At 53.9% G+C, this 20,038-nt stretch overlaps 2 protein-coding genes across 3 annotated transcripts; one reads left to right on the top strand and one right to left on the bottom strand.

Moving 5' to 3' along the window:
* The first annotated feature begins 8,627 nt into the window (after positions 1-8,627).
* Positions 8,628-14,095, top strand: LRRC25 (leucine rich repeat containing 25). Of its 2 annotated transcripts, none has more exons than XM_029215592.1 (3): positions 8,628-9,903; positions 10,447-11,246; positions 13,120-14,095. In XM_029215592.1, the coding sequence occupies exons 2-3, from the start codon at positions 10,456-10,458 to the stop codon at positions 13,256-13,258; spliced, it is 930 nt and encodes a 309-aa protein (XP_029071425.1). In that variant the 5' UTR covers positions 8,628-9,903; positions 10,447-10,455; the 3' UTR covers positions 13,259-14,095. The 2 variants fall into 2 exon arrangements, with proteins under 2 accessions (XP_029071425.1, XP_029071424.1); XM_029215591.1 differs by having other exon boundaries at positions 9,805-9,825; positions 13,120-13,339.
* A 1,976-nt stretch (positions 14,096-16,071) lies between these two features.
* Positions 16,072-18,448, bottom strand: GDF15 (growth differentiation factor 15). Its single transcript, XM_029218213.1, has 2 exons — positions 18,143-18,448; positions 16,072-16,975 (listed from the first exon to the last, which is right to left on the bottom strand). Exons 1-2 carry the CDS (start codon positions 18,423-18,425, stop codon positions 16,332-16,334), a joined length of 927 nt encoding a protein of 308 aa, XP_029074046.1. The 5' UTR covers positions 18,426-18,448; the 3' UTR covers positions 16,072-16,331.
* Between the last annotated feature and the right edge of the window lie 1,590 nt (positions 18,449-20,038).

Raw genomic sequence — 20,038 nt, forward strand, 5'->3', positions numbered from 1 at the left:
CTTGGGGCTGCCAGGTAGATCGGGATGGCGTGGAGGAGGCAGGGAGGTTGACCCGGTAAGAGGCCCTGGAGGACCTGACAGGCCCGGGAATTGATTTAGGAGCCGGTGTGGGGGCGGGGGACGGTAAGCAAGGAGCGCTAAGGGTTAAGGCTGGGCCCCAGACCTGCAGCTCCTTTGCCGGCTCCCGGTCGCCCCCGTGTGGCTGCCGGGGACTGCAGCCCTGAGCTGGGTCTCTGACTCTTGGGACCACCGACGCCCGCAAACCCCAGCCCTTTAACGTCGGGGTTGGTGCCTGGGAGAGTCCGAAGTCGGCTCTGCTTGTAGGTTAGGGGGATTGCCTGCAGAAGGAGCCATCCCTCCCCTCACTCCCTTCCAACCCTTCCATTCTTCAGACCCACCTCTCGGCCTTTGCACTGGCCGTTCCTGCCTCCTGGAGCGCTCTTTTCTCTGGCTCTTGGCCTGGCCTGTTCTGGCCTCCTTCGACTTTTGGCCGCATTGCTCCTTCTTCTCCCCCACTCGCCCTTCTCTTTCTCCTCCTCTCCCTCTTTTCCCTTCTCCTCCCTCCTCCTCCCCTTCTTCTCCTCCTCCTCCATCTCTCCCTCCCCCAACTCCTTGCCTTCCGTGGCCATCTCCTCCAGATTACTGGTTCTGCACTAGCCTTGGTTGGACTTGTCACTGTTATGATAAAATAATGCCTAAGTCATCTGTTGGCAGCCTCCGCCTCCCTCTGGATCTGCTCTCCCTGCAGACACAGCGGTAGAGGTCCATGAATATATTGCTTGAGTCGTTGGGAAGGCTAGTTTGGGTTTTCCCGATGATGTTTTTTCCTCTCCACAGCAGGTGGAAGCAGCCCGTTAATGGGGAGGGGGGGACGGGGGAAGGGAGGGATTCGGGGAGGGGCCAGGATCCAGGCTGGAGACCCCTGCAGCCCCTCCTCAGCCGTGCGTGGGAGGCGGCCACAGCTGGGAGCAGGGTCTGCGCCGTGAGACGTTTCCTTTCAGAAGCTGTAATTATGGGTAATTTTCTAACTGCAACACAAAAATTAAAACCCAAACAACACCGGGAGGGAAGAAGCCACAGCAGCTGGTGAGCACCGGCGCAGGCTGGGCTGCGGGTTCCAGCCTAGACCTGGTGGGAGGAGCAAGTAGTGGGGGAGGAGGTTGTGAAGGGACACAGGGCAGAGGGTCATTAAGACAGGCTGGACTCTTTGGACAGCCAGCAAACCCTTGTAGTCACAGGTTTGCGAAATGGGGGTTATACCCCAAGGCTGATCACTTGGAGGCAGAACTCCCCGCTTGGAAGATCAGGACCTGAGTTTGAACCCTGGCACTGTCGGTCTGGCTGTGTGGCCTTGAACCTCAGCCCCCAGGCTCTCAGGATCTTGAGGAACTCAGGCGAGAGAAGGGACACAGGAGGATTGAGTGGAGGAGCCTCAGTCGAACCTACAGCTCACTCCCCCGTTCATCCTCCGTGAAGCTCAGCCTGAGCCAGTACACTGCCAGGCTTCCAGCACCTTCCATGGCTCCACAGCTCACAAATCAAGACTCCGCCCCTCCGCCCTGCACTTTCCAGAGTCAAACTAATCAGTAGGAATTGGTACGCCCAGCTCTGATCATCCCTTAAAATCCTCCCAGCAGCCTCCTGAGAGAGGCAGCACTTTTTTCTCCCCATGTTACAGAATGGGGAAACTGAGGCTCAGAGAAGCATGAAGGGAGATACATGGGCGACCCAGAGGCAGCACCCCACTCACTGGAGTGCCCCCAGCTCCCTGTCTGGGTCTGGGATGCACTGGGAGATTGGAGGCATTTCGTGGAAACCTCAAGAGCAGGGAAGGGAGAAATGGGGGAGGGAGAAATCTATCGCAGCTACAGAGAAAGTTCTGCAGATAAATCTGAGGCTCAAAGCCGGGGAGCCACTCACCCGGGGACGCACATTCGAGAGTGGAGGCACCGGGTCCCACTTTGGGGTGCTCTGGCAACGCCCCTCCCTCACCACCTCTCTCTGGAGCTCCGCCTCTCTTCCTGTGGTGGATTTTCCATGGCAAACTAAAGTCCTAAGATCCCGGGGCGGTACAGGGGGAGGGGTCTTTTCTTCCCTTTGGGTGGGGGGCTTCCTCTGCTGAATAACAGCACTGGGGAGTGGATGCTCACTAAGGACCAGAAACTGGTCAGTTTTGTCCATGATCCTGTTGTCTGCACCCAGCTCATTCCCACCCCAAAGCCTCTGCACAGGCTGTCCTCCCGGCCTTGGACACCCTTCCCCAGCCCTTCCCCATAGCCCGCCTCTCTTTGTCCTTCAGGCCTCAGAGAGGCCCTCCAACCATCTGGATCACATTGCCCTGTTGGGTTTTCCCGCAAATCTTATTTTTGCACGTTGATTGCCAATGTCCCCAGTAACCCATGAGTTCTGTGAGGGCAGGGAATTCTATCATTTTGTTCAGTGCTGTGTCCCTAGCACTTACAAGTCTTGGCACACAGGCGCTTAATAAATACCTGTTGCCGACCGAATGAGTTAAAAATTACCAATGTCCCCTCTGTCCTGGGGTCTGAGGCCTCCAGTACCCTCCTTCAGGGGTCTCAGCCTGAGAGCGACACAGACCGTCTTGAACTCCCCCCATCCTCCCCGTGTTGGTCGGGATGGAGTTTGGGAGTCAGAGAAGTGGGAGGGACCAATTCTCTGCCTCTGCCAAAGCCACCAGAACCTGCAATCCCGAGTCTGGCCACACGAGGGCAGCAGAGATTCGCAAGTACAACTCCGGAGGGCCCCGGCGGGCCTCGCCTTAGCACGCCTTTGGAGTGGCTCTTGAGACCCCAAGTTTCAGGCTTGGAATCTGGTACACCTCTGTTGACCTTGCCCATGCCCCCAAGTAGGCTTCCAAATATATATTTACATATTTATCTACTGAATTATTTCATGGCAAAAAAGAAGAAAAATACAGAAAAAATCACCCAGTTCTCCCGTCCCCCCCAAAGTGCCCTCATTTTGAGCTCTCACCTGCACATGTTTTTCTCCTTTTTTGTCTGTTTTCTTTTTTTTTTTTCCCCTCGAGAGGTTTTCTTTGACGAACCCTCTTCAAAACTGCAAACCGCCCTGTCTTTCTCTCCAAATCCCCCAAATTCTTTTTAACTTTTCCTCTCCCCAGCCCTATTATTTCCTAACCTCCTTTAAATTTGCTAATTTACGGTTCGTCGGATCTCCCCCAACCTCCCACCCCTCCCCCAATTCACCTTTCTAAGGGTGAGAGTTTTGCTGCATCTGGTAGGTGCTCAGTAAATATTTCTGGAAGGAAGGATATCTTACCAAAAGTAAAAAATAAATTAAATAAAACCTAGCAAATAAGCTAAATAACCTTCTTAGCCCCGCCACCCCCGGGCAGCCACTACCATGAAGTCAAGTCTAAACCTGCGCATCCAGGAGCGGCAGATTGTCATCGTGTGCCGTGCAATGGCTCTGCACACGCTTCTACGTAGATGCAGACAAATGAATCTTGTCTGAGCACAGTGTAGCCTAATGGTTAACCACACGGTTTGAGGGCTCACCCTCGGTTGCTGTAGAGCCTTGGGCAAGCTACTCAAACACACTGTGGCTCAGTTTCCCCGTCTGTGAAATGGGGGGTAATGACAGTTCCTACCTCAAGAAGCTATGGTGAAGATGACATCGCTTAATAGCCAGTGCTTGGCTGCTGCTATTTATAATTACTTAAAATGTTTTAAAAATCTGACGGCTTATAATGTTTCTTTATATTCCTCCACCTATCTTAATTTGGGGCCCCCTGGTCCGGGTGAGAAGAGAGACGGGGACCTGCAGGGGGCGCCAACGAGCAGGCTCCACAAGGCCGGGTTCCCAGTGGGCCCTCAAGAAGCCCGCCAAGAGCAATTGCCTCTGACACGTCCTACCCGTCCTACCCGAGGGAGGAGGGAGGAGGAAGCCGAGGCGTTTCTAATCAACTCCCCTTCCGTCTGTGGTCAGGGCAGCTCCCAGGAGAGCCGTGTGGGCCAACAATGTGGCATCCTGTGACCAGAGCAGCCTCAGCAAAGAAATGCCGGTCTGGCAGGTGGAGGGTGCTTGCTGACCGCAGCTGCCCTGGTGCCACATTTTGTTTGCCCACCCCTCTCCTAAAGGCATTCTTTGGCTTCTAAAATGTTGCTGTAACCAACGAAGCCATGTGACCTCAAATAAGGTCTTTCCATTACATTAAAAATCAAGCTTTACCTTCTGAATTCGATTTTTGTGCATGATGGACCATTTACACCTCCCCCACCCTTAGGACACTCAGCTGTGTATTAGTCACACACGGCCCGGTACCAGGCACATGCTAACGTTCACATCCGTCTCCCAGCCCTTCACGGCCACCTTGCACGGTGGTTTTCACTGTCCTCATTTTACAAAGGAGGAAGCAGAGGGACGTCCCTGGTGGTCCAGTGGTTAAGACTTCGCCTTCCAATGCAGGGGGTGAGGGTTCGATCCCTGGTGGGAGAGCTAAGATCCCACATGCCTCCCAGCCAAAAAACCGAAACATAAAACAGAAGCAATATTGTAGCACATTCAATAAAGACTTTAAAAATTGTCCACATCCAAAAAAAAAAAAAAACTTAAAAAAAAAATTGGGCCTTCCCTGGTGGCACAGTGGTTACGAATCCATCTGCCAATGCAGGGGACACAGGTTTGAGCCCTGGTCCAGGAAGATCCCACATGCCGCGGAGCAACTAAGCCCGTGCGCCACAACTACTGAGCCTGCGCTCTAGAGTCCGCGAGCCACAACTATGGAGCCTGCGGACCACGATTACTGAAGCCCGGGCACCTAGAGCCCATGCTCGGCAACAAGAGAAGCCACCACAATGAGAAGCACACGCACCACAAGGAAGAGTAGCCCCCGCTCGCCGCAACTAGAGAAAACCCGTGTGCAGCAACAAAGACCAATCGCAGCCAAAAATAAATACATAAATAAATAAATTTATTTTAAAAATTACAAAGGAAGAAGTGGAGGAACAGAGAGTTTAAGGTACTGGCCCCAGGTCACACAGCAATGAAGTGGCTCAGTGCACTGTTTGCTGAATTAACGCATGGAGGTCTGCAGTTGCTGGAGTCTGCTCACATTCCAGGTTTGCCCCTAGGTTGCTTGGCCACCTTAGCCCAGCCCTTGGGCATCATAACTGCCTGTGGTCCTGACCAGCCAGCTCCAGAGCTCCTCAGAGGCCTCAAGATCCCCAGGCCCTGTAAAGGGCTTCTACTGTGGCTTGGGCTGCATAGCAACCTGCCCTAGACCCTCCCTGGGGTGAGACTGGATTCTAAGAGTAGCTAGACCAGAGCCAGGGGATGGGGGTGTCGGTAGTTCAAAGGCTGTCACAGGGAGAATGGAGACGGCAGGAAGGGGCTGAGGCCGGAGATTTAGAGGCCTCACCCTGGGGAAGCTCGGAGGTGGAGAGGGGTTGATTCCAGATAAGTGTGAGAGCCTCGGGACAGAGCTGGAGGTGGATGTGGGGAGGGGAAACCCTAGGCCCCTCTCCAGCTCCCCAGACTAGGGGCTCCTGGGGACACACCGAGGCCTCACTCAGCACAGGGTGCGTACTGGGGATCAGAGGGTGTTGGGCAAATGTGGCAAAACTGTGGGACCACAAGTTGGTGGCCCTGAGGCTGGGTTACCCCAGGGTACTCCCCGCATCTCTGTCTTTGTCTTTGGGAGTGGTCTCTGAATTTCTTCTAGGTATCTCTGGGGTCTTGGGGATGTCTGAGTTTTTCTGGGTTTCTCTGGGGTTTCTGAAGGTCTCTAGGTGTCTCTGAGGCTCTACAGAGGTCTCTGTGCTGACAGGTTGGCCCTGCCTGGGACTCATATGGGCAGGAGGGGGAGTATGAAGGTGAGCCCTCTGGAAGTTTCTGGTCCCTCTCAGCCAGGTTGAGGGCCAGTGTAGCCCCTCTTCCCACAGCCTAGCCATGGCCTGCCAGGGCTGCAGCAGGAAGGCCCAGGCCCCAGGCTCCCCCAGACCCACCTTCAGAACCCACTGTCTCAGGCCCCAAGCCGGCCTGTCCCACGCCCACATAGTCCACCCCAAGCCTGAGTGTCTGGCCCTTTAGTTCCTCATTTCCTTCACTTCATTTCCTCATTTCCTCCTATTCTAAGAGGCCTCAGTGTTGGAATCCACCCACACCCAGGCCCGCCAGCTGGCGCCCCTCTGTCCCTCTCATCCTAAAAGCCTGAGTTCTTGTGTGTGCTTGTTGGCTGATTTCAATGTTTGGATTGAACGTGTTGACTGTGATTTGTATTCCCATGACATGATAGGATTCTAAAGGAAAAAAGATAAAAACATACATGGGGAGCTTCTCCCTCCCATCCATCTGCCACTAAGAGGTAACCCCAGGGTATTTGTTTTTCCTGTTTCATCAAAAGTTTCTATAGGGGGGCTACCCTGGTGGCGCAGTGGTTAAGAATCCACCTGCCAATGCAGGGGACATGGGTTCGAGCCCTGGTCCGGGAAGATCCCACATACCACGGAGTAAGTAAGTCCGTGTGCCACAACTACTGAAGCCCGTGCACCTAGAGCCAGTGCTCTGCAACAAGAGAAGTCTGCACACCGCAATGAGAAGTAGCCCCCGCTCACTGCAAATTGAGAAAGCCGGTACGCAGCAACGAAGACCCAACGCAGTCAAAAATAAATAGATTAAAAAAAAAAGTTTCTGTAGGAAGCTGCTTCCCCCTCCACCAGTTAACATATTCATTTGAAGACATCTGCTCTCACCCAGGCCCACTCTCGCCCCAGGGCCTTTACACAGGCTGTTCTACTCCCTGCATGCCCTTCCCCCACCTCCTTACTCAATAAGCCCCCTTATCCTTTGCGATAAACCCTCCCTTGATCATCCCATTAAAAAGTTGCCACCCTCCCTGCTTGCTTCCCAACTTTACTTTCTCTGCCACCTGTTACATATTTTTAATTAATTAATTAATTTTTGGCTGCGTTGGGTCTCTGTTGCTGCATGCGGGCTTTCTCTAGTTGCGGCGAGAGGGGGCTACTCTTCATTGCGGTGCCTGGGCTTCTCACTGCGGTGGCTTCTCTTGTTGCAGAGCAGGGGCTCTAGGTACACAGGCTTCAGTAGCTGTGGCATGCGGGCTCAGTAGTTGCGGCTCGCGGGCTCTCGAGCGCAGGCTCAGTAGTTGTGGTGCATGGGCTTAGTTGCTCCGTGGCATGTGGGATCTTCCCGGATCAGGGATCAAACCTGTGTCCCCTGCATTGGCAGGCGGGTTCTTAACCACTGCATCACCAGGGAAGTCCCATATTTTCTTGATAGATTCCGCATGTTTCCAGCCTCCCCGACTACTACAAGAACTCCACGGGGATTGGGAGTTTGTCTGTTTTGTTTATGGCTGTATCTGCAGCTCCTAGACCAGTGCCTGGCACACAGTAGGAGCTTAATAATTGTTTGTGGAGGAAATGAATGAGTCTTTCCTTATTGTTTCATAGAGATCTATAATTTCATTTTCATGACTCTGTAGCACCTCCCAGGATAGATGAGCTGTTATTGATCTAACCAATCCCTTAGGTGGTTTCCAATTTTTGTTTTCATAAAACAAACAATGCTGCAATGAATCATCCCGTAGCTCTGTCATCTTTTTGCCTTAAAAATTTTTTCCTTTTTATTGAAGTATAGTTGATTTACAATATCTTGTAAGTTTCAGGTGACTTTTTTAAAAAACTGTGCAAAGTACACTTAACAAAAAATGTACCACTTTAGCCACTTTAAAGTGAACAATTCAGTGATTTTTAGTACATTCACAGTGTGTGCAACCATCATCCCTCTTTAGTTCCAGAACATTTTTATTACCTCAAAAGGAAACCCCGTCCCCATTAGCAGTCACTCTCCATATCCCCCTCCCCAGCCCCTGACAATCACTAATCTACTATCTGTCTCTGTGGATTTGCCTGTTCTGGACACTTTATATTAATGAAATCATACACTATGTAGTCTTCTGTGTCTGGCTTTCTTCACTCAGCATAATGTTTTTGAGGTTCATCCACATGTAGTGTGTATCAGAGCTTCGTTCCTTTTTATGGCCAAATAATATTCACTGTATGGATGGACCACATTTAGTTTATCCACTCATCAGTTCCTGCCCCTGTCATTTCGTAAACATGAAAATATTCAGGAGTTCCAGGAGTGGGATGCTGGATCAGTGGGCATGTGCATTCATAATTCCTGTGACAGGATGCCTTACATCGGGCTGCACTACAGATGCTCCCCCAGCAATGTGTGGGGTTGCTTGTTTCCCCACAGCCTGGCCAGCACAGGGTGTCAACACACTTTTGAATTTTTGCCCATCTGATAGATGGAATCAAACAGTATCTCAGAGTTGCTGTGATCTGCTGTTTTTTACTAGGAGTGAGTATCTTTGGGTTGTTGAAGAACAAATTGTAGCCCTTCCCCAAAGTCTCAGTTCAAGACCTTTGACCATTCGTCTGAGTTTGGAGATGGAAAAGGGGCAGAGTCTGAGGAGAGGGGAAAGCGTGGGGGAATAGACTCCAGCCTCCTAGAGTCCAGGAAAGACTCTTGACATTTATCCCATTTTACAGATGTGGAAACTGAGGTACCATTTTACAGATGTGGAAACTGAGGTACAGAACAGTTAAGGTCAAGCAGTGAGCCAGGGGCTGGAAAGGATTTGAACCTGGTCTGCCTGAAGCCCGGACCCCAGTGAGGTTGAGACTCTCTGCCAGCCTACCTGTACCCATTCCCTCCTCAATCTCTCTTATGTCACTATCCCTCAGGTCTGACTCAGCTCCCCCTCTCCCTCTGGGACTCCAGGCTCCTCAAAAGGTTTGCCACCTCCAGACCCCGGACTCACTCCAGAAGAATCTTTTGACACAGTGCCCCTCCCCTGCTCACATACCTGCTTGGCCCTGGGAATAAAGCCCCACTCCTCTGCCTGGCTTTGGAGGCCTGTGCTGCCTCCCCAACCTGCCCATGTCACCAGTTCCTCCATTTAGTCTGTCCCTTCCAGCCACTCCTAACCACGCTGTCCCAGCCAGCCATGCTTTCTCAAGCTGCAGGACCTTTACTCCTGCTGTGCCTTCTGCCTGGAATCTGCAATGCATTCATTTCTGCCTTCCACTGCAACTCATCCTCCAAGCCCCAGACTCAACATCCCCTCCCCCAGGGAGCCCTCCTCACATCCCCCCTGCAGCATGGAGGCATGATTTGTACATGAGGAGAGCTCTGATCTTGTGGGAGAGGCTAGGAGCTTGGAAAGTCAAAGGCCGTTTGTCAAGGAATCCTTGGCAAACTCCTACTCATGTGTTGAAACCCCAATTCTAATGTCTCCCCTCCAGGAAAGCTTCCAGTACCCTGTCCCTCACTCTGGCCTTGACCTGACTCCATCAGACTTGGGGTGCCTGAGTCCGGTTCTGTCTTTCTCCGAGACTGGTTGCTCCTGAAGAAACTGGACAGGACTGAAGTCTCTTGGGGGCTCAGCATGGATGATGTTTGTTGAAAGAATAAATGAATGCATGGGTTGGGAGTCAACTGAGCTGAGACCAGGAAGTGAGCTGATGAGGTAGCAGTTAGTTGGGGTGTTACTGGGGGACATGTAGTCATTGGGTTCCAGCAAGAAGGAAGCAGGCTGCCCCTGCCCTTCCCGTAAGAATCCTAGTCCTTGAGGCCTTTCAGCGGGGAGGGGGTGGGGGCGGGTCTCTGTATCTTCTTCATTCTTCCCCTCTGCACTTCAGCCGACACCAGTTCCTCTTCCCCTGAGTCGATGGGTACAGAGCCTGAGAAGCGCCAGGCACCGCAGTGGATCCGGATCCGCGGAGGGTCAGACCCTCTGACCCCCGCGTCCAGGTGAGCCACGACGCAGACCCTCGGCACCGGAGACTTCTAGCACGACCGAGGCCAAGGCGTGGCAGGGGGACCAGAAAGGTAGGACGGAGGCACTAGAACTTGGGTCTGTGCAAACCACAGCTGGTGGGACCCCGTCAGCAGCACCCCCCGCCCCCACCCCCGCCCCCACCCCCACCCCCACCGCCGGCCCAAGACTCCCAACAGCCTGCAGTTCGGAAAAGAAAGGCAGAGGGGCGGGGTCGTTTCCGGGGCAACGGCTCATTTGCACGTAGTCCCGACTTGGCCAGAGAGGGCTCCTGAAATGTTGGGGGAAATTGGGCAACTTAGCCCGAAGGGGCTGATCTCAGAGAAGGGGAAGGGGCTGTCTGGGTCAGGTCTCCTCCTCGCCTTCCAAGCCCCTGAGGCATCCCGGTTAGGTACCCATTCCCCGGAAGGGGAGACTGAGGCAGGGGGCCAGAGCCAATCAAAGAGGAGCCACCAGCGGAAGGGCTAAGTTTTAACACTTCAGAAGTGGCCTGAGCTGCTCTCGGCTATTAAAAATATATATAACAAACATAGGTGGCGAGGGGGAGGGTGACCCCAGACTGAGGTTGGGGCTTGGATTCCGGTGTCTCCACCTAGGTTGCTTGCATGGGGGGCGCCCCGGTATGGGTGCTGTTGTTGCCGCTGCTGTCACTGCTCCATCCAGGCAGCCAGGAATTGTCGTGCCATGTGTCCTCGGGGGACGTGAACTGGACCAGGGAGTTCACAGACACATGCCTGAACTTCAGTGGTCAAAACCTGAGCCTGCTGCCTCAGAACCAGTCTCTGCAGGCCAGCAGTATGCTTCATCTCGACCTGTCTGGGAATGGCCTTCGAGAGCTCCCACCGCTTTTTTTTGCTCACCTGGGAAAGCTGCAGGTCCTGGATGTGACCAACAACCCCCTGGACCTCGTGGACAGGGCACTGGCCGAACACTGTGACCTGGACCTGAGGGCTGACTGCAGCTGTGTCCTATTACCTTGGCACGAGGTCCGGCGGGACAACTGCTCTGGCCCACAGCCTCTGCTGTGCCTGGATGTGTCCACCGGCGCCTGGCACAACGTCTCTGCCTTCTTGGAAGTGGGCTGTGCCCGTCCCCTGACCATGATAACCATAGGAGCGCTGGTGGCCAGTGGAAGCCTGTTCCTCATGCTTGCCATTGCTGGCCCAGTGCTGGCGTGGAGACTCTGTAGACATCGGGTAGGCAGTAGCCGGGGCATGAGCAAAACGTGGGCTGCTCAGAATGGTCCCAGGTCTGGCTCGGGCCAGCAGCCACGGTATAGTAGCCGGGGCCTCAGCCCTAAGCTCCCAGCAGCCACCCTGCCCAGATCTTCCACTTCTGACTATGAGAACATGTTTGTGGGCCAACCAGCTGCCAGGCACCAGTGGGCTGAACACAGGTGAGTGACCCACACACATCTGCTTGCAAGACTCTGGAGCCAGATGGCCAGGGTTCAATTCCCAGCTCTGCCTCTTACAGGCTGTGTGATCTTGGGCAAGTCATTTCCACCTCTCTGGGTCACCGTTTCTTCACCGATAAAATGGGGACAATAACAGCCCCCCGCCTCATGGAGTTGGGATAAGAATTGAGTTCTTGTGTAGGAGACAAGCGTCCCTCTCATGACCTGCAAACCCGGCTTCTGGCTGCCAAGGATTGGGAGAGAGGAGGCAGGTGTTCAAGGCAGAGTCGGGGTTCTGCGGTAGCGGTCAGCGGCCTGGGCTCAGATGTCGTGTGACCCAGGGCCATCTCTGAACTTCTGTTTCGGTCTCTGTAAAATGGGACAGCACTCCGGTCTCCTTCTGACACATAGGAGATGCTAAGAGAGCCATCTGTGTCTCTCTCTACCCCACAAAGCCCTGCCTCCAAAGTTGCCTGGGCTTAGATAGATGGGTTCAACTTTTCTAGGTTGGATGAGGGAGTGGAGGGGATTTCAGGGGGGCAGGCACAAGGAAGGGCAAAAGCCTGGCAGTGGGAGAGAACAGAGAATCTGCTGTGGATGTGTTTTGAGAAGGCAAGACATCAGGGCTGAAGTTGGAGGGGGCTGGGAGGATCCAAGCAGGAAGGGAAGAGGGTCATGGCTGGGTTTTGCGGCAGCAGAATCCAAAAGGTGGGGAGGCCTGTGAGAGACTATTGGTTAGAAATAAGAGAATATGCAAAGCAGATGCAAATATGGCTCAAATACAGAAGTGGGCTGAGGTAAGGAGTTGAAGGCACCACACTCCCTAAGGCAGCTTGTGTTCTGATGCTTGCCTCTGCCTCGCTGTCACCAAGACCTCAGGACCAGTCTCCTCTAAAAACACTGTTAAGAATTGGATGTGTCAATCCCAACCTACATTTTAAAGTTGCAGAGATGGAGGTTCTGGAAATTCCCTGGTGGTCCAGTGGTTAGGACGCTGTGCTTTCACTGGTGAGGGTGCGGGTTCAATCCCTGGTCAGGGAACTAAGGTCCTACGAGTTGTGCGGTGTGGCCGAAAAAAGAAAAGGAAAGAAAGAAAGAAAGAAATGGAGGTTCTGGAAGGCAGGGGAATGACATGCCCAAGGTCAGAAGCAGAAGCAAGAAACAAACCCTGAGTTCCATCCCCATACAACCATTTATGTATTTGGAGTAAATTATACTAAAGTACAGATGACTGATAGACACCATTTACCCAAAGTGGCCTTTTTTACAAGAGGATCGGGGGTGGGGGTGTTAGGATGTTCTGGAGGCAGGAAATTTCTTCTCTGGGTGTCTTGCCCACCATAGCAAGACATTCCTAGGAAGCTACCTCCTCCCTGATCCATTTTGTGGATGGGGAAACTGAGGCTCAGAGATTTATTTTTGTATCAAGACCACAAATTCAGCTGCTTCTGGGGACCTGGTGAAAACATTTCCCATCTGAAGGGACAGTGGTTCAGCTCCAGCTACTTGTGTTCATGTGGCTGGTGTGACTAGAGCTTCCAGTTTTTCAAGAGGAAAACAAAATCTAGAATTTAATGTAAAAAATGGGCAACAATTTCAACCTTAAGGAAGAAAAAAAACCCTACTATGACTCAGGGTCCTTGGACCACAGCGTTACAATGCTGAATCCACAGAATCTTCCCTGAATCAGTGCCCCTTACTTGCTTTCCTCACAGAAAGTTGGGCCAGGCTGGGAGAACACTGCCCCATGACTCACTTTTCTCATATGTAAATATTAGGAGTGGACTCAATTGCCCTGAACTACTTTGCCTCTCAAAGCTGATGTGCCTGCTCCCTGAATCCTACCTGCCCTCCCATCTGTCTGTCCCCACAGGCCTCACCCTTCAGAGGACAACGACTTCTACATGAACTATGAGAGCCGCCACCATGATTCCCAGCCTGTCTACTGCAACTTGCAGTCGCTGGGCCAGGCCCCATCGGATGAAGAAGAGTATGTGATCCCTGGGCGCTGAGCCTTCAACATCTCAAACTCCAGCCTACCCCCTTCCAGGTGACTTGGGGCACCCTGGATCTTCCCTGGCCTCAGTCTTCCCATCTGAGGAATGGGGCCAGGGAAGGATCATCCTTGAGGCCCCAGGGAGGCTCTGCAGCCCCCTCCCTAGACCACTCTGCTCCTCAGGCCACTCGGCTGCTAGAAGTGGAGAAGGAGAGACCCCAACACAGGGATGGGAGGGTCAACGTGTGAACTCTGTCGTCACCATCCCGTTGGTGTGCAAGTATTGCCCAATAAATTCTGCGGGACAGATGAGGCTGCTGCGCTTCCAAGACGAGAGCTCTGGGACTCCCAAATTGCTCCCAACCCCCAGTCTCTCCCCTCTGTCACTCTCAGGCCCCCTTCTCAGGTGCCTGGTATCCAGACTTGGCCCCCCAGGGCAGCCCACACTAGCCTCAAAGGGATCCTTATAACTCATGAATGGGACTGTGCCCCTCCCCTGCTTACGCACACTCTATGGCTCCCCACTGCCCCCAGATTCTCAGCCTGGTGGTTGAGACCTGCGTGGCCCAGCCCTGCCCAACCCACTGCCCTCTCCCATTCCTCTGCCCTTCTGGTCTGGGCCTCCTCTCCCTCAAGCTCACCTCCCTCCTGAAGCTTTCATTTTCTCATGTCATTTACCCATGCCTTTCCTTTTGCCCAGATTGCCATCCCCTTCCACGTTTTCTCACTCTTAAGCATCTAAATACAGATGCAGAACTCTGGTCTGGGCATCAGGAGGCATGGGTCCACTTCCTGACTCTGCCATTAACCCTCTGGGCTTCAGTTCCCCCATCTGTAAAACAAGGTGATTAAAATTGGCCTCTAAGGCTGTTTTAGCTCTAATATGCTGAGATACCTTAACTCATCCTTCAAGGCCCAGGTGCAATGCCAATGCCACTCTGAGAACCCTTCCCTGGTTCCTCCTCAGGCAGAGTTCATCACTCCCAGAGCTCAGTGTATTTCAAGAGTTTGTTCAAGCTCATGCCTCAGCTGGGTTTCCTGTCAGCTGCTCCCAGCCCGACTCCTGCCAAGCCCCCAAACTAGGGGAGACAGAGTTGGACACAGACACCCCCAGTCCTGGGAGGTCAAGCCTGGGCCAGAAGGAGAGATGGAATGACGGTCCCCAGAGGGAGATGAATGAAGGAGTTTAAAAAGGGCTGTACGTAAGAGGGGAATCTGAAGTGTGTTTTGAAGGATGCATAGGTGTTCGGGAAGTAGAAAGGACATGGCACACTGGGCAGGGGGACCAGCCTGGAGGTGTGAAAAGGCACACGGGCAGCAGTGTCCGGCAAAGGCAACATTTGATGTTTGGGGAGACTCAGTATGGCAGCTGCTACCTTTGGGTGATCCTGACATTGAGTTTAATTTTGAGGTTCCCTTGGCTTCCCCAACACCTGGGAGTGACCCAGGGTGGGAGAGGCAACCTATGAGGGTCTTCAGCTTCCTTGCACCCCTGCATCCCTGCCCTAGACACTACTCGAGCCCCCACTCCTGCTGCCAAAAATCTGTCTTCCTCTGCTTACTAATGCATTGCCTGGGTTGACCTCTTTGCACGATTCTTACTACAATCAGCCACTTATGATTTATTTTGTACTCATTTGTCCCTGCACTCAGCTGAGCTTGAATGGAGTGGTAAAATTTTGCCTACGTTGTTCCTTCGTGTCCTCAGTGCCCAGCCATGGCCTGGCACAAAGTGGGTACTCACTGAATACATTCAGGGGCACTGCAGTCATTCAGATCTGCCTCTGGATGGTGGGGTTCACAGGGGACACATCTCACTCACTGCTGAAGCTGGGTGCTCTGTCCTCCAGACGCCCATGACAGTTCCTCAGGGTGAACAGGCAAGAGGGTGTGGGGAAGGGGCTGGGCTTGGTACATCTCAGCAATTCTAAGATCCTAAGTAGGAAAAGATATAACCTGGGAGATGTGGTGTGCATGAAAACGTTCTTCACAACTTACTTCTCCCTGCTCTTTTTTTTTTAGTTAGTTAATTAATTTATTTTTGGCTGCATTGGGTCTTCGTTGCTGTGCACGGGCTTTTCTCTAGTTGTGGCGAGCGGGGGCTACTCTTCATTGCGGTGCTCAGGCTTCTCATTGCAGTGGATTCCTTTGTTGCAGAGCGTGGGCTCTAGGCCTGCGGGCTTCAGTAGTTGTGGCACACGTGCTTAGTTGCTCCATGGCACGTGGGATCTTCCCGGACCAGGGCTCGAACCCATGTCCCCTGCTTTAGCAGGTGGATTCTTAACCACTGTGCCACCAGGGAAGTCCCTCTCCCAGCTCTTTTTATATGAAAGGATAAAGGCATGATTAACATGAAGGGAGGTGCCACAAACAGGAGAGGTAATGGGACTCTTCCAGGTCTGGGGCAGATTCACACACAATGCACGTGACTCTGGGCTGCCTGTGTTTGGAAAGGTGACCCCCATGGAGGGAGACAGAGCAGGATGGTGACAGAGACAGGGCCAGATAATTACGGAAACAGGAGTACTGAGAGATCAGAAGAGATGGAGGGAGGCTGAGACCCAAAAGGGTCTCAGAAACAAAAGCAGAGGAATAGGGAGGTAGAGAAGCACAGAAACGGAGAGAGGGATGTCCCCGGCTGCGCTTGAGGACCATTGGCATCGTGACCACCGTCCAATCTCTTGGCATCCCCAAGAACGTCCTGCCACCCATTCCCCGGACTGTTCCAATCATCTCATATCAGCTCCCCTGAGGGAACTGAGGCCAGCGGGGGTGGGCTCTTCCCAAGGTCACCAGCTCCATCCTGGACACCACAGGGGTCAGGTCAGACAGCTTCATTTTTATTACCAGAGTTTTCCATAAACGCACACACTGTCAGACCACGCCTCCCCAGCCCTCCAGTCCCCAGGCAGATCACCCCAATAAATTAATAATAAATACAAACATAAATACATAGGTTTGGGCCAGGAGGGAGCAGACAGCAATGGTTAGGAATCGGGTATTTCAGGTTCCACGAGCCCATTAGACAGACAAGGACAACTGAAGTCATTTCCATGGCATTTGTGCCATAAGTGAAGGACCAGGGCTGCTCACACGCAGTGGCAGTCCTTGGCCACGAGGTCGTCGAAGGGCGTGAGTGACACGCGGCCGTCGCTGTCTTGGTGCATGAGCACCACCGGATCGTAGCTGGCTGGCACGCAGCATGGGGCAGGCGCAGCATCAGGGTTCAGGCCATGCAGGCGCGCTTGCATCTGCGCGTGCGTGTTAGCCGATCGGAAGTGGCTCGGGCACGCGCCGGTGCACATGCGCACGTCCAGTTCGCGCGGCGCCAACACCCAGTCAGCCCAGCCCAGGTCCTCGAGCGACGCGCGCAGGCTCTGCAGGCGACAGCAGCGCCCCTCCCCTAGCGGGCAACCGTCCCGGGTGCGAGCATGCGCGTGGCGTCGCCCCCTGGTGGCGCTTGTCCGCCAGTGCAGCTCAAGCTGGGGCTGTGCAGAAGACAATGCCTCCAGCAACTGGTCCGGTCGCCGCAACGGTCGCAGGCGTATTGCGGGAGCCCGGGAGCTTCCGAGGCTGAGCTGACGCTGTAGTGGCCGCGTCACGTCCCACGAGCTCCGCGCCTTCGGGGACAGCCGGAGAAGGGCCCTATGCAGGCGGGAGGCTGCAGGGAGCCCCTCAGTTAAGTTGACCCGGGGGATGCGCAGGTGCAGGTGGCCGCCTGGTCCAAGTTGCACTATGGGAGAGAGGGAAACCAGTCATTCACAGGCCTACTGTGTGCCGGGCGCGGGGTGGTGGTGGTGTGTGTGTGCCCATTTCCTCCAACACCCCAAGCTAGATCTTACCTCAGGGCCTTTGCACAAGACTTCCTCTACCGGCCACACTCCTCCCCTGAATCTCAGCATGGCTGGTTACATACCACTCCAGCCTGCCTAAGATTGGCACCGACTTATTTTATTTGGTTGTCTATTATTTTCCTCCCCCACCAGAATCTCAGCGGGGATTTCTGTCTGCTTGGTCACCACTGTGCCTGACACAGTAGGTGCTTAGTTAACGAGCTACTGTGTTTTCAACTCTCTGGTTTTCTCCATATCTGAGAAATGAAGGGTGTCTGGCTCCCCAGGATTCTCAGACCTCCAGGCTGGTACAGATGTTGGGGATACTGGGGAGACTGAGGTTTGAGGGCTCGCAACCCAGTCACTAGGCTCAGAGAGAGGGAAGTTTTCCTGGAGTCCCACAGCACAAGTGGGATTAGGGCAGGATAAGAGCTCTTCCTTCTGGCCTGACATCCTCCCCTCAACTCCCAGTTCCTAGCGCAGCCCACATCTCCTTGCACCCCCTCCATCCGCTGGAGGCTCGGTGGAGGGCGTGAAAATACTCCATTCCCTCCCTAAGGCACCAGTCACGTGCAACTTTAGCAGTGCCTTGGCGCGCGATTGCATCAGATTCGGAACCAGCCCAAGCAGGTTCTGCGCATCTCTGTGCACCACTCTGTCCCTTCCCCCGTCCCGCCCTTCCGCCGGACCCCTGGATCCTTCCCACTGGAAATCCCCCTCCAACCCTTTCCTCACATCCAAGAGCAGGGACCACGTCCCCTCGCCCAACCTTGTCTCTGGGTTCTCCGGACTCTTTGAGTCTTCAGTAGAGTCTCTGGATTCTCTGGCCTTAGTTTCCCCATCTGCCACCCGGGGAGGTGTTGTAACATCTCAGGTTGGCTAAGCCTCGCCTGGTCCTGATGCAAACCCAGCCTTTAGTTCCCCCATCAGCCTCGAGGGGTGACTTTCTTGCCGGGTTCACGGATGGGAAAACTGAGGCTCGGCGGCAGGTCTAGGCCTCTATGTCTAAGAACCACTGGTTAAATGATGGGAGCTGCCCAGGGTGGGGTCTCCGAGATTTTACTCACGCTTTGGAGTGACTACCAGGACTTGAGGAAGGGGAATGAGGTCCGGGTTCGAGTCTTTGCGGGTCTGGTTCGCTCGAAGCCGGGTCAGCAAATCTTCGTAGCGTTTCCACAACTCCCGGAATCTGGAGACATCAGGACTGGAGTGCACGTTTGAGGGTCCCGGGAAAGTGCGGAGGTGCTCCTGGGCCAGAGATAGGGCGCCTCGCGACGGCAGCCAGGAGAACATGAACAGCATCAGCAGCATCGGAGAGCAGTGTGGTGGTGTCGGTCTCTGCCCTGGCATGGCTGTGTTAGTTAAGCTCTAAGCTGGGACTGACCGGACGCTGCTGGACTAGCCTTTATAGTCCCCGGACTTTGTCCGCCCCCGCCTGCCTGGTCCCGCCCACCGTGGGTGCAGAGTAAACACTCCAGGGACCACAACTGGGCGGGGTCTTCGGCTGCTTTTCAGAGGGCAGTGCTTTCTGATGGGTAGGAGCTCCTAGGTATACTGGGAAATCCCCCTCAGGAGCCTCTCTGAGCCTCAGTATCCTCTTCTGTGAAATGGGGACATCATCCCAGCCTGGTGGACTGGAGGGAAGAATAATTTTCTCAAAAAAGATTTATTACTATGTGCTAAACTCCACAACAGGAGCTTAAGGGATGAGGTGGCTTTCTTCCCTGATGAGATTCCTGCTCTCCCCTCTTTGCTTAGGGTCAAAGGCTGAAGATAGTGAAAAACAAAGGAAGCAGAGGAAAAAAACGGCCAGAAAGTGCAACCTGGGGCAAACCATTCCTCTCCATCATACCTCTATTTTCTCATCTGGAAAATAAGGAAGGATTGAGACTTTCACTGGAGAGAAGGTCAAATGAGGTGTAAAGGACAGGACCAGGCACATATCAGGTGCTTGATAAACTGGGTGTTTTTGCAGTTACTCATCTTCAGCTGGGGAACTCCTATCCATTCCTCAAAACCCTACTCAGAAAGCCCCTCCTCCAGGAAGCCTTCTCTGACATTTCCTTTCCAGGCTCAGCAGGGTGCTTCCAACCCCATGCCTTCCTCCAGCCCAGCCCTGACCCCACAGCGCTGGGAGTGTGTGTGCTTGCTTGTCTCTGTCTGCCCCAGACTGGGGGCTTCTTGAAGGCTTGGGCAGGGATGAAGCTACTCTGGGCCCCCATCCTTTGGCTGGGCCTGAAGAAGAGGTGGCAGAGAATTGGGGTGCTGGGGCCTGGGGCAGTGAAGGCTGGTATCAAGTCCAGCCACCAGAGGATAGAGGGGTAGAGGGTGCCCCAGGAACATCCTTTCTCCTGGGGTACCCAGCCCTTGCTCTACTGCTCAGGACTCCTGGCCCCAGGCATCCATCCCTGTGCCTACTCCCAGCTTCCTGGCCTCAGGATGGGCCACTGTGCAAAGCAGATCGTGGGGGTGTGTAAAGTGTGATGGGGTGTGTGCAGGCAACAGATACAAGGAGGGGTGTCACACAGCAAGGCTCCTACTGGAGAAATGGAGTCCAGGCCCTCCCCACCTCCAGCTGTGTGAGTCCCACCAAGCCTCTGGCTCCACTGGGTCTCAGCCTCAGCTTCTGTCAGTGGGATTATCGCCCAGCTATGGGGGTGGAGGGCTGAGGCTCTCGATGTGATGCCCCGGGCATTCAGCAGGTGCTTAGTAGAGACGTCTCTCTGCTCACGTCACCATCATGTCCAACTGACTGCAGCTGGTTGGGAGGCTGGACCAGTCCTCTTCTTTCCATGGGACTCATTTCCTTTCTAGGGATAAGGAAACAAAGACTTTGAGGGGCAAGTAAGGTGGGTAGAGTTGTAGGGGACGATCTCACCATAGGATCTTGCACGTGTCCACACAGGCCACGCAGACCTCATCTGAGTCTTGTCAGAATGCCTGGGTGCCCTGGGAACCCAGAG

The sequence above is a fragment of the Monodon monoceros genome, unplaced genomic scaffold (genome assembly GCF_005190385.1).
Source record: "Monodon monoceros isolate NGI ecotype Baffin Bay Population unplaced genomic scaffold, NGI_Narwhal_1 Super_Scaffold_12, whole genome shotgun sequence".
Lineage (NCBI taxonomy): Eukaryota > Metazoa > Chordata > Mammalia > Artiodactyla > Monodontidae > Monodon > Monodon monoceros.